Raw genomic sequence first — 14,201 nt, forward strand, 5'->3', positions numbered from 1 at the left:
TTATGGAATACAAGAGAATAGGATGCTAATTTCATGTAGGTATGGGCCAGCCCGAGGCTCTTAGCAGGGGGCATCCAAAGGAGAATCCAAAAGAAAGGTGCAATGGAGGAAGAAGCACCAGGTGACTTCAACGACCAGTCCACTCCACCCGCAACACTTCCTTTCGGTGTTGTTTTCTGCTTAAATTTAAAATGGGTTTTGTTTTTAGCAAGAGAGGCTGTCCCTTACAGTAACCCACAACATTCCACCATGGACCATACTGAAGATCACTACTTAGGGAAAACTTCTCAGCCTATAATTCAAAATTAAAAGGAACCGGTAATGAAAGCGCCCTTGAAACCAAGTGCCACTCCTTACCTTGGATTTCAAATTCATCAACCTCATCAGCAGAGCCAGAGTCAGAGAACTGTGTGGAATCACGGGAGCTGAACTGGGAGCTGCTGGAAGTGACCCGAAAGCCTGTTAACATCAAAAAAAGGGGAGGAGGGAATAAACAGGACAGAAAAACGTCTCCTACTTCTTCGGGGGTCACAACCAAAGGGACCTGGTATGACGTCAGCAGAGAAGTAAACAACCCCGGGACAGATGCGGGGGGTGGAGACTGGCTCTGCTTGCTGGCCGACCTTTCATTCGTGAAGTTTATAAAGTTTCACGCAAATAGCAGGCACTGTTATCTGGGAAGGGAATCTGGGGCCAACGGTCTTAGCTCTCCTCCTATCAGAAACCTATTTTTTGGAAGATATTTCTGAGGTAGGAAATGGATGAAGTCTCGGACTCTGGTCTGGTAGAAAAAAATAAAACCTAGAAAATCTTTTCTGACAGAAGAGGAACCCTTGGCTTGGTGATAACCTCTCAAGTTAAGACAGAAAAGAAAACCCAGGAGGCACCAAGTTCTCCTGAGGCAGGAAGAAGCAGGAAGAGAGGTATTCCGGGCCTCACTCACTTCCATGCTCGGTCTCCTGGTACCCAGGGAGCAGGTTCTTGGTGCGGATCTGCTGGCGGCGAAGGCGGATCTTCTGCTTCAGTTCCTGGATCTCTCTATCGCTGTCTTCCCCCTCCTCTTCCTCCTCTTCCAGACACTGGCTCATCATGTTGCACTTCATTAATTCAATGGCAGCAATCAAGGACTCTGAGATACTGAAGTGGGCATTCTCCTGGGGGAAGGAGAGCACCAAAGAAGTTGTTCAGCAAGGGGTTAGAAGTATTGAACTCCCCGCTGATTACACTGTCGGAAGGAAAGCTTCCAAGGCACACGCTACTGTTCTTCCAAACAGCCAGGGGAAATGCGCGATTCTACTATAAGGACAGCTGATGACCAGGAAACCTGTTCTACCTTCTCTTTGCTCTCATACCTGTTCATGTCTGGCCTTCCTGTCCTATTTTCCACATAAAAATATGACAGAGCAGAGTCCTACATTTCCTATCAGGGTCTTTCCTAAAGCCATACAGTAGTACACAGAGTATTAAGTTAAAAGTGATGTCTCAACATAAAGTGCTATAATTTTTAAGCTATAAAATTCTACAGGAACATTATTTATTACACTAGAGGCCCAAGGCACGAAATTCGTGCAAGGGGCTCAGCCCTCGCAGCCCCAGCTGCCTCGAGGCCCCGTGGCCCTGCCCACTGGTTGGTCCGGAAGGTCGTTCCACCATTTGGTCTAATTAGCATATTAGCTCTTTATTATATAGGATAGCTGAGCTTTAGAACAAAATATAGAAGTTGGCTCTGGAAAGAGTTTTTCTCTCAGGTTCCAGGGTCAAGGAAACAACAAGCAGGTGGCTCAAATTCAATCCTCCTCTGTCCACGGCAGCTTCTAAGACAAAATCAATAATATTTCTGGACTTGATGAGGAGCACAACTCCCTGAAGAGTTCTCCAGAGATAGAATTTGCTGAGCTTATCTTTATTGTGAATTTACCTTTTCTATAGTCTATAGTCATGTTACTGCAGTATGCCCCAAGACCGCTTTCAAACAAATGGTGGCCTAGCCAGTTTGGCTCAGTGGATAGGGCATTGGCCCTCGGACTGAAGGGTCCCCGGTTCAATTCCAGTCAAGGGCACGTACCTGGGTTTCAGGCTCAATCCCCCGACCTAGTCGGGTGCCTGTGGGAGGCAACTAATCAATATGTCTCTCTCACATCGATGCTTCTCTCTCTCTGTCTTTCCCCCTTCTCTAAAAATCAATGGAAAAATATCCTCAGATGAGGATTAACATAAAAAAAAAATAGAACAAATGGCACCGCCACCCCTCAGATCTCCTGACTCAAGAGCTCTTAGATTCTTTAGATTCCTCACCTTTTCCAGGTCTGCACAGCTGCCAAAGTCTTGCTCGGACAGGTAGCTGATAAGGGACTGTCCTTCTGATGGTCTTCGGAACATGCCTTCACCTGAGCATAGGTACTGTCCACCCTCTGTGGGCAAATGGAATGTGAATATGAAAAGCTCTGCTTTGAAAAGCAAATCTGTTTGACAGTCACGCTTCTTCAAGAAGTCTGATGTTTTTACCATTAATGATAGTCTTGAGTTTTCCCGCATAACAGGTTGGAAATAAAGATATCTACCTTCTAAAGGAATTCCTCTGAATTTCAAATCCCACAGCACAAAGCCTCCTGGTTAAAGAATGATGGAATGGAAAGCGCCTGGAGAAAATTCTTTTACCACCTAAATTTAAGATGACATACTCGCTCTCCTACCCCACACAAAAAAGGAAAACAAAAACCTGTGCTGAGAATCAGACAAGGAAACAACTAGCTTCTTCTTACGGCTGATTTCCATGTGGAGCTCATCTTCTGGTAATTAAGCCCAGACACTCAAAGGCCTCTTTTCAAGGTCCCTCTCAGCCACTCAGGGAGCCATTCCATCTGGCTGGACAGACATGCCTAGTGATAACACCCGGAGCATAAGAGGGGGTGGGGCCGCTAGGTCAGAGAGGAGCAGAGAGACGGAGGGGCAGTGCGATTTCTAGCACAGGGGTTGAACTGATGGAAGGGAGAGAGACACTGTATGTGAGTACCCTCCACAGAGCTGAGACGAGCCACACAGCTCAGAGTGTAGCAGGCACAAGAGGAGAGCAAAGACACAATTGCAGCCCTGCCTTCCTAGTACTCACCATACTCCATGTACAGAGAGCTGGGTGTGCTGACTTCACTGCTTTGGCCAGAGTAGGGCAAGGGGCCTCTCAACTTCGACTTATCATTGCAGGATTCTAGTGTCAGTGGCCACCAGGAGTAAAAACACACACACATGAGCAACAGTTACATTTCCAACTCTGGCTTTTCAACATTTAACTGCTCCCATTCCCGATGCCCTCCCAAACAGGAGAGAGGTGGCACACCAACAGGGAACAGTCCAAGAATGCAGGGACACATGGGAAATCGGTATATTCCAAGGGGGAAAGAGAAAAAACGGGACCCAGAATGAAACACAAAGGGGAAAAATAAATCAAATGAAAGTGGATTTATGAATTCAGTCCTCTGTTCTTCCATCTTCTTACCAAATGTTCCCTAAGTATCTATCCTCTTGACAAACCAATTTATAAAACTGTCTTCAATTGGTAAAACAAAGTATAAGCACGTTGAAACTTTACTGACACCTTGACACGAGGTTTTAAACAATATCAGAAGGATTAAATTCACCTAGGAAATACGAGACTATGGCTTCCCTTCAACCTGAAATGTAAATGTGTCCTACTTACAAATTTAACCCATTTCTGAATGGGCAGAGCAGCAAAACGAAATCCAGCAATGTCCTTCACACAAGCACCAAGACAATGCTGGAGAAAGCAAGGAGGGTGCCTGGAACCAAAGGGCTGGAGGCCCAGCCTTACTGGAGAAGGAAGTGGGGGGGTTTAAGAGAAAGCTGGCAAAGTATGAAGTGCATGGATAGAAGTTTTCAAGGGACAGTGAGAGTTGGGGTTGGACAAACAGCAGCAGGCAGGGCTCGCAGGAAATGAGAAAACTGATATTCTCCGAAGGGAAACAAAATTCCAGTGTCACAGAAGGAAGAGCAGGCGGGAAAGCAGGTGGGTGCCTGAGAAACGAGCTGTATGCTCAGGGAGGATGAATGACTGAGCTGCATCCAACCCATTTCCCTGACAGACGGTGCCAACTGGTCAGCTGCTCCCCTCACAAAATATGCTACTCCGTGGTGAGAGATAACGTGTGTTCTCCTGGGCCTCTAAGATTTCCAGGGGTCCTGGCAGTGGGCTCTGCTCCTCACTACCAAACTGAAGCAAAAACCAGCAGTTCCCACGATGCCTTGTTAACAAACCAGGACTTGGGAAGGACCTCTGAGGTCCCCGGTCAAACTCAGTGAACACAGAAACTCCAACACCAGCACCCTATTTCCTTACAGTACGTAAAGGCCATCCGGCTGGCTTACTGAGCTTTCTACCTCCTGATGCTAGCCCGTTCAACTGAAAATGAAATCTGTCACTTGAAATGCCCTCTTACACTTTCTCATCTCCTTAGGAACAATGCTCCTTTAAACAATGGTCTCACAGACTTACTCCTCTTTAACCTGATCTTTTCCAAGCTAACATACCCAGGGCCTTTACCCATTACCAGGAGAACATGGTTTTCAGTCCTCCCTCACCACTGTTTTGCTGACACATTCCAGTTTAATATCTCCATGCATTATGGTACAATATTCAGTTTGAACATACTGTGACAACCAAAGAAACAGACCAAGTCACTAGAAAAATCCTCTGCAAAGGCTGGAATGAGGGGTGGGGAGAACCCGATAAAGGAAGGAAGACGGGTGACAGAAAAGGAAACAGGAGCGGCCAAACGCATGCATCCACATCCAAGACCACAGAAAGGGAAGAAAACCCATTCTGGTGTTAATTCAAGGAAAATACAGAAAGCTGTTCTAAGTACTCAGTTATAAGAAAAATTCTGCCAGTTTCATCAAGATGCCTTAGACAATATTAGACAATATAGCAGCTTCAGTTTCATCTTTGGACAAACAGGACTGACAAGTCTTGACTCTGCCTCCCAGAGCAGCTGGGAGACTGAATGAAGTATTTGGAAGTCGTGGGCCGAAAACACATTATGCAAAACATTGGTGTAGTTTTACACACAGGTCCAAGCATCACAGCAGGACCAGACTAGCCAGACTTGACTTGACACCAGAATGGAAAAGGAGGTTCTGAACCAAGCACACTGGTGACAGAGGAGCAGCAGGAGGAGGTGGTACACAGAAAGGAGGAGGACTGGCTCCCAAACCTGCAATGGGATCTTCAACTATAATGGTGATATTCCTGGGGCCTCCTGTACGTAGACAGACAGGTGCAGAGAGTCCAGGTCGAGGAAATGAGAATAGAGAAAGTGAGAAAAAGAGTGTCCTTCTATCTGGCCAGGTGGGGATTTAACTCCCAAGAGGGAACCCATGTGCTGAAGGAGGGATGACTTGTACAAGAAGCTGCACATGACCCACACTCCCTCAGACCCCTCTGCCTGGGTTTTCTCTCGCTCCCTTTCCAGTGCAGGTTACCGTGATTTCTGGAATCCAAGTGGATTCAGGAATGAGGACAGGGAAGTATTACATGCTCAAAGACCAGTTGCCTGGCATGCAGTGGACACCAGGCCCACCGCAGGAGATGTGAATGGAGACTCTAACCCAAGCGCTCTTCACATCTAAAACAGCTTGTGCGAAGACAGGCTTTGACTTGGAGTTTATTTTCTAAAGAGTTCCAATAAGCCAAACCATGTTTTGACAGGAAAATAGGGACAAAAGTTTGCTATTGAGAAGTTTCAGATGAGGGCCTTAGCTCTCACCTTCCTAGAAATTACAAAGAGAAATCAATGGCAGCTCTAGTTGCTAAAGGAAATCCTATTTTTGTCTTTGATTTTTTTATATTTTATTTCTGGGGTTTTCCCACTCAGAACTGGCTTTAAGCACAATGGAAATCCTCTTACAAATGAAACCCAACCAAAGCCTGCCAGACACCAACAACCCCGGAGAGATGGTGACAGGAAGATGGCAAAAGCAATGAGACCCACCTTCCCTGTGCCTACAGCCCTCTCTGCTGGTGTCTGTGTGAGGGAGGTCTCAGTGGCCAGGCCTCCTAACCTGACGGCCTTTCAACTGGAATCAGTGATGCACAGTCTGCCCCGCCTACTTGTTTACCAGGTCACATCACCCCAAACCCACTTCATCCCTAGTTTCAATAAGGAAACCCTAGTATCACTTGGCCTCTCTCATGTTGATAATACATCCTACCAAACTACTCAGGAATCACAGGAAAGGGAGGAATTTAATGGGATTATTTTTAAAACTTATTAGTACCTCCCCTCTGTCTGAAAGATACATTTAAAACTCAAACTGTGATGAGTCACACTGTGTATGCTCTGATGCTAAAGAACTAGTGAAAGAATCCAGGAAAGCATTTCCTATTTAGCAATGTATAAAGGAACAAACATAAATATTCTGAGAGAGATGCCTTGGGTAACCCTATTAGATTACAAACTTCTCTCTTTTGTTAGAAGCATAACTTCTCTTTCCGCCATTTGAAGATCCTTCCGCCCTAAGAAAAATTCAGGAAACCACCTTTCTAACTAGGGGCTGGTGATGAGCATTACCTGGAGCTCCTCTGGAGACAATGTTGGTATCCGAGTGGGAGCGAGTATGGCTCTTCTTTGTTCCGCTGGTGACAGTGAGTGCCTGTCCCTCTGAGAAGCTGGACCTGCGAGGGACACTGGACAGCTGGCTCTGCCCACCTCCCTCTTGGTCCACTACGGAAGAAGCAGCAGAAGCTGGCTTCTGGGAACTGCTGGAGGAGAACAAATTGGAGCTGCTGCTCTCAGCATTGCTGCTGTGACTCTGACAACTGGCGGTCCGGCCTCGGGAGTCCAGGTTGCCGATGGCCAAGTACTCAGGCCCCTCACTGGCATCGCTTGGGGAATCATTCTGGCTGCTGACCCAGGATGACTCTAAGGGGCTGGTCAGAGTGCTGGAGCTCATCTCATTTGGAGTTGAAGGGGAATCCCTGGCTAATGCAGAGACTGGAAGAAGAGGGGCTTGGATGGTTTCATCCTTTGCTGGGGAAATGTGCCCTCTGCTTTCTTGAGGTTTCCGGGGAGGGCCGGAGAGAGAAAAGGAAGTAGATCTTCTTTCTAGGATATAAAAAGAAAGGGAAGGAAAGGTGACCTGGAAGCCTTTGGTATATGTGAAGGGCTTCTCCACAACTAAGGTTCAAACCCCCTATCATTAATAGTGCTCAGAACACATGGCGTCACCTTAGAAAGGTAAGTCATTCAAGGTGAGTAAAAAATTACTTAGAAGCAGCTAAGTCAAGAGAATGAGCTCTTGAGACAGTGACTTCGTGGCATATTAATATGCATTCCTCATCTAAAATGAGCAATAACAACATTTACCTCACAGGACTGTTTTGAGGATCAAATGAGATAATACATATAAACTGATTATAACAGAGCCCTGCACGTGGTAGGCATTCAATACACGTTGGCTATTATTATTGAAATGCATTCTTGGCAATGAAGATTAGAAACACAGGGGACTCTAAAACCACCTCTCTTTCCTCTGTTACTTTAACGATTCTACTTAATTACCTTAGGCTAGTTGCTATACACCTTTTTAAGATCTCCACTATTAAGACATGAAGTTTGACAAACTACACCAACTCAAGGCTCTATCTAGAGCCAGGTTGTGAGCACCCACAAAGTCTTCTTCTTTCCAGTCTAGGAATACATGTCATAGCTACCCTGTCCTGTTCCCATACCTGGGCCGTGATTGGGTACAGATTGGTGGAGGCTAGAGAAGGACCCAAAATAGGAATGTTGAGCGGAGCTGGTTGGAGGAGTACATGTGGAACCAGGCAGAGCTGTCAGGCTCTGGCTCTTTGTCACCAGCAGTGGGCTCTCATGCTTTCTGGCAAACTAAAAAACAAAAAAAACAAAAAAGTGTCACAGTCAAGGGTCAAGGATAGAGGTTCTCAGAGAGGCACTAAGCACTACGGAAACACTGGTAGAAGCTGGCCGTTGGTAGCAGGCTTGTACTGCTATGCACATGGAGTCAGAAGTCAGACCAGGGTTCAAATCCAGGTCCTATCACTTATAAGTTATTTGCTCCAAACTCTGGGCAAATGACTTATTTATTCTACCCTCAGTGGCCTCCTTTATAAAGTGAGATTAATGGCAACCTTAGAGAGTTGTGATGATTAAGTGAGATGATGTATGAACTGTGCATAGCACCATGCCTGGCACATACATAGTATGGTAACTAAGAATAAACATTTTAAAACCAGGAAAGGTAGGGGATACCTCCTTAAAAGCAGTAGGGACTGTGATTCCATTCTAGCCGAGGCACTGATATTAGTGTTGGGGTAAGTGAACTAGAGAGTTAATAATAAGCAACATCAAGCAACAAAATTTTCTTTATGCTTCAAAGACAAAAATGATCCAATATAATACTAGACCATATTAGGTCTGATGCTATAAATCCTCCTCCTGATTCAAAATCATCCCTCTCCTCCCAGTGCTTTAACAGGCCTGCCTTTAAGGAGGTGTTTACTCAAACTAAGGATTTTTAAAACAGTTTAAAAAAATAGACACCTCCCTTCTCAGACAGACCTAAACTTATAGACTTTTACTTCGATAGGTGCTTAACAGTACCTCCTCTTCTTTTCCAAGTGTTTTTTTTTTTGTTTTGTTTTGTTTTGTTTTGTTTTTAATGAAAGCCTTTACGTTTACAACTAAGTGAAGAAACATCTGGCTACAGAGGGTTGCATCCTGGGGAGGCCTGGGAGGCCAGCATAAACATAGATAACTCCTTTCCCCCTTTACCATGGACGCATCAATCTGGGCGAGCAGGCGGGGGTTGTTCTGTTCCACTGCTTCTAGGCACTGCAGCATGGCTGTGACGTGGGCATCGCTTAGCAGGAAAGCAGTATCTGGGGAGAAAGAAGCAACTAGTGAGGGAGCCAACAGGGAGTCCTTCAGCTTCCCTGTATGGCCCCGGGAGAAGCTCAGGAAAGGAGCGAGGGAAAAGGCAAACATGACTTGAGCAGAATCAGGCCACTGTGGAGAGAAGCGGGGCCAGAAACAAATAAAATACAGGAGAGGCTAAGTCAGTGATGGCGAACCTATGACACGCGTGTCAGAGGTGACACGCGAACTCATTTTTTTGGTTGATTTTTCTTTGTTAAATGGCATTTAAATATCTACACTAATAAAAGAGAAAAATGGTAATTGGCGTACGACGATACCCTTTTCATTGGCTAATCAGGGCTATATGCAAATTAACTGCCAACTATGATTGGCAGTTAACTGCCAACAAGATGGCGGTTAATTTGCATATGTAGGCACAATGCAGGGAGGCGAAAGGGAAAGCAGGAAGAAGCCCCCTGCCACTGACAGTGATCAGAAACCCAGGGGGGAGCTAAGAGCTGGGGGGCAGGGCAAAGGCGGCCCTGGGGCCGCCTTTGCCCTGCTCCCCAGCCATGATCAGAGAATCAGGCGCCTTTGCCGCCCTGGCCAGTGATAGCAGGAAGTAGGGGTGGAGCCAGCGATGGGAGCTGGACACGGTCGAAGCTGGCAGTCCCGGGAGCTAGGGGTCCCTTGCCTGGGCCTAAAGCGGAGCCCACGATCACGGGGCTGCTGCAGCTGCAGGTCCCCGCTGCCCGAGCCAGACGCCTCAGCCAGAGGCGTTAGGCCTGGGCAGGGGCGGAGCCTGCAACCGCGGGGAGCTGGGGGTCCCCTTCCCAGGCCTGACACCTCTGCCGGAGGCCTCAGGCCTGGTCAAGGGGCCGATCCGGTGATTGGTGATCGGAGGGTGATGAGGGTCAACTCCTCTGGCCGAGGCATCAGGCCTGGGCGGGGGCTGAGCCGGGGGTTGGGGGGATATGATGGTCCCCTTGCCCAGGCCTGAAGCCTGGGTCAGAGGCGTCAGGCTTGGGCGGGGGGTGGAGCAAGCGATCAGAGGGAGATGGGGGTCCCCTGCCCAGGCATGATTCCTGGGCCAAAGGCCTCAGGCCTGGGTGGGGGCCAGAGCCAGTGATCGGGGGGAGATGGGGGTCCCCTGTCCAAGCCTGACACCTCTGGCAGAGGCGTCAGGCCTGGGCAAGGGGCCGATCAGGTGATCAGAGGGTGATGGGGGTCTACGCTTCTGGCTGAGGCATCAGGCCTGGGCAAGGGGCAGAGCCAGCAATCGGAGGGGTCTGGGGGTCCCCTGCCCAGGCCTGACACCTCTGTCAGAGGCGTCAGGCCTGGGCAAGGGGCCGATCCTGCGATTGGAGGGTGATGGGGGTCAACGCCTGAGGGCTCCCAGCATGTGAGAGGGGGCAGGCTGGGCTGAGGGACACTCCCCCCCCCACACACACACACCCAGTGCATGAATTTCGTGCACCGGGCCCCTAGTATAAAATAAATATCAAAAATATAAGTCTTTGTTTTACTATGGTTGCAAATATCAAAAAATTTCTATATGTGACACAGCACCAAAGTTAAGTTTGGGTTTTTCAAAATGCTGACACGCCGAGCTCAAAAGGTTCGCCATCACTGGGCTAAGTAATGTCTAGTATAGGAGAAAGGCCAGGACAAGAGGCTTCAAACTCAGAATGACCCAGATTCTAATCCTGGCTCTGGGTGGCTCTGGCCACGTTACCTAACCTTCTTGAACTCTACTTCCCTGATTGGAAAACAGGGATATTAATACCTAACTTTCAGGGCTGTTGTTAAAAAGTAATGTATAAAAAGTATGTAACAGTGGCTGGAACATAGAAACTCTCAGTCAGTAGCAGTTGTTCTTATTGGTTTGTGTTTACGGGAGTAGGGGAATACGTTTGTGTATTACATAGGAAGTGAAAGAGAAGACAGGCTACATGTTTCTTATTAGAATCTCTATGGCATATGAGACCTTGGATAAGAGTCTTTTAAGGAAGGGTAAAGTGGAAAACAATGAGGAAATCCAAGCCACAATCCTGGCTACGTGACCTCTGCCTACCTGTGTAGAACTTCCTGATATACTGTCTATCCCCAAGCAGAGGTCGGAGCTGAGCGGAGAGGCAGTGGCACTGCAGGCTGTGCTGCAGCCACAGCTCTGCAATGACACGCTCATTCACGCCGTCAGTGCTGCTCTGGCCATTCTCGTGCAAGTTGATGAACTAGGAGGCAAAAAAGGCATGAGTCAAACCATGTATACAGGTAAAAACACAGCAAGACTGAGGCCTGAAGACCTGAGAACTAAATTGAGACAGGTTAAAAGGAGGCAATCACAGGCATTTTTCCTCCAGCTAGCATCTACAGGTTACTGAGGAAGGAGAGGGAAGGAAGGGATTAATGGCTCCACGGCTGGATTGGGCCACTGGAGCGGGGCTAAGCAGTTAAAACCTAATAGGCAGTTCCTAGAGAAAAGAAAGCTCCTACATCTGTCTCTATGTGCTAACTCCAAAGAAGCATCTTTTCTGGGGTGCTCAGAAGAAGGGTAAACTTGATCTTTTCCTTCTCGCACAGAGTCCTCTAGTTCAGACGGCCTTCAGAAAAGGATGCAACAAAGACCTGGGGGAAAGAATCTAGAAAAATGCCACTAAAGAGAAACCTCTTTTGGCCTCTAGCCACAGCATTCTCTATTTGGAACCTCCTTCTGCTTGGCTGTTTCTGAAAGCAAGGTCTCAGGCCAGGATCAGTGCAAAAACAGGGTGGATGGTCATTTCAAGCAGCTTCTAAGAGTAAAGGACTATAGCAATATATTTTATAAAAGAAAATTAGAGGGGGGGTTGGTGGGGAAAGTGAAGACAAAAAAATCTCCATAAAAAAATCATTGGGCTCTGGGCTCCTCTTCATAAAAAAGGATAGTGTAAGACCTATCCTTGTTATTTGGTTCCCTTTCCATTTAAAAACAAGTTACTAACCCTAACCGGTTTGGCTTGGTGGATAGAGTGTCGGCCTGCAGACTGAAGGGTCCAAGGTTCGATTCTGGCCAAGGGCATGTACCTTGGTTGCAGGCACATCCCCAGTGGGGAGTGTGCAGGAGGCAGCTGATTGATGTTGCTCTCTCATCGATGTTTCTCTCTCATCGATGTTTCTAACTCTCTATCCCTCTCCCTTCCTCTCTGTAAAAAAATCAATAAAATATATTTTTTTAAAAACACAAAAAAGCAAGTTACTGCCCAGCCAGTGTGGCTCGGTGGTTGAGTGTTGACCTATGAACCAGGAGGTCACGGTTCAATTCCTGGTCAGGGCACATGCCAGGGTTGCAGAATCGGTCCCCAGTGGGGGTGGTGTCGGAGTCAGCCAATCAATGATTCTCTCTCATTGATGTTTCTATCTCTCTCTCCCTCTCTGAAATCAATAAAAACACATTTAAAAAAAATAAATTAGCCCTGACTGGTTTGGCTCAGTGGATAGAGCGTCAGCCTGCAGACTGCAGGGTCCCAGGTTCGATTCCAGTCAAGGGCATGTACCTTGGTTGCGGGCACATCCCCAGTAGGGGATGATTCTCTCTCATTGATGTTTCTAATTCTCTATCCCTCTCCCTTCCTCTCTGTAAAAAATCAATAAAATATATTTTTAAAAATAAAAATAAATAAATTAAAACAAGTTACTTTTCCCAACATCATCTCAACAATGAATCTGGCAGTGGGTGGGATACACATGAAATAAGACTGGCCATGAATCACTAAGTACTGAAGATGGGTGGTGGATATTTTGGAGTTCATTACACTATTCTCTTTAATTTTGTATATATTAAAACTTTCCCATAAGAAAGAGTTAAATCAATAGATACATAAACTTGGCAGAGACTGATCTGGAACTAGCTGTGTAACTCTGGCAAAGTCATCTCACCTCCTCTGGCTTTGTTCCCCTGACTAGGAATCGGGGTTACGATGACGAGCTGAGAGGACAGAAGAGTAGAATGCTATGATGGTAGCCAAAGCTGATAGGAACATGTTTGGCTCCATCTGACACCGGCCTTCAGAAACCTCACATTTCTTTCTAATTGTTGTATCCGCATCTTCTTAAACAGTTATTAAAGTTTCAGTCCCACTTTCCCCAACCACTTCAGGGAACCTCTTACCATATACCATGTACCCTGGATTTTGAAAAGCTTCACTCTGGTCCCATATATGCAGATCTTTTGAAAATAACAAAACTTTTACACCCCTTCCCCAAATAAGAGAAAGTGGCCAGAACAATGGGTTTGCAAAGTTTATTTTTTAAAGCAAATAATCCTCCCCTTCAAATCAGTCCTGAAGGGATCATTTCCTCTCCTCGGTTATAAGAAACTCGACACACACCATCCTTCTATTCTAGGAGACTCCTCAAGCAGAACATCAAACAATGAAGCCTCGGGGTTACCTTCATCTCTTACCTTCTCCACGTGAAGGGCTGAGTGGGGACTCAGCCAGCGGATATCTTTCACAAATTGCCAGTAATCAGTTTGGCGGCAGCACACCTGCTGTGGGAACACACATGGTAAACAAATCACTACCATTTTGGACCAAATCTAGTTCTAGTGTTGACATTCAAAGAGAGATAAAAGCACAACTTTCCTGCCCTAACCGGTTTTGCTCAGTGGATAAAGCGTCGGCTTGCGGACTGAAGGGTCCCAGGTTCGATTCCGGTCAAGGGCATGTACCTTGGTTGCAGGCACATCCCCAGTAGCGGGTGTGCAGGAGGCAGCTGATCGATGTTTCTCTCTCAATGATGTTTCTAACTCTCTGTCCCTCTCCCTTCCTCTCTGTAAAAAAATCAATAAAATATATTTTTTTTAAAAAGCACAACCTTCCTTTGTCTCAACAGAAGTTCTCAGCAGCAATAAAAGGAATACATATACATGTTCACCTTTTTAAAGGATAGCTGTTTAAAATTATTGTAATTGTTCTTTTGAACAATGTGTACATATGACATCGAAGGTTATATAATGAAAATAATCTGTTTTCTACCGTTATCTCTCCACCATTCAACAATAAGAAAACAAATCATTTGACTTTAAAAATGGGCCAAAAACCTTAACAGACACCTCACCAAAGAAAATATGCACATGGTAAATAAACACATGAAAAGATACACTACATCACATGTCACCAGGGAAACCAAATTAAAACAATACAATACTACAATATACCTATTAGAATGGTCAAAACCCAGGTCAATGCCAACATCACATGCTGGCAAGGATTTAAAGCAAACGGAACCCTTATTCACGGCTGGTAGAAATGCAAAATGTTAAAGCCACTCTGG

General features: G+C 46.3%; 1 protein-coding gene across 10 annotated transcripts in view; it reads right to left on the reverse strand.

The window, feature by feature from the left end:
- The window catches only part of RUBCN (rubicon autophagy regulator), a 67,502-nt gene that overhangs the window by 17,073 nt on the left and 36,228 nt on the right, over positions 1-14,201 (reverse strand). For 3 of the 10 annotated variants that reach the window (XM_059687548.1, XM_059687542.1, XM_059687539.1), the window contains exons 3-12: positions 13,330-13,416; positions 10,963-11,122; positions 8,805-8,911; positions 7,742-7,898; positions 6,582-7,115; positions 5,226-5,270; positions 3,110-3,205; positions 2,296-2,411; positions 944-1,154; positions 358-459 (exon numbers count right to left, since the gene is read on the reverse strand). In XM_059687548.1, coding sequence (XP_059543531.1) covers positions 358-459; positions 944-1,154; positions 2,296-2,411; positions 3,110-3,205; positions 5,226-5,270; positions 6,582-7,115; positions 7,742-7,898; positions 8,805-8,911; positions 10,963-11,122; positions 13,330-13,416 — 1,615 coding nt within the window. The remainder of the gene's footprint in view (positions 1-357; positions 460-943; positions 1,155-2,295; positions 2,412-3,109; positions 3,206-5,225; positions 5,271-6,581; positions 7,116-7,741; positions 7,899-8,804; positions 8,912-10,962; positions 11,123-13,329; positions 13,417-14,201) is intronic. The other 7 variants (XM_059687549.1, XM_059687546.1, XM_059687540.1 and 4 more) reach the window with 6 other exon arrangements.

Source organism: Myotis daubentonii, chromosome 3, assembly GCF_963259705.1.
Source record: "Myotis daubentonii chromosome 3, mMyoDau2.1, whole genome shotgun sequence".
Lineage (NCBI taxonomy): Eukaryota > Metazoa > Chordata > Mammalia > Chiroptera > Vespertilionidae > Myotis > Myotis daubentonii.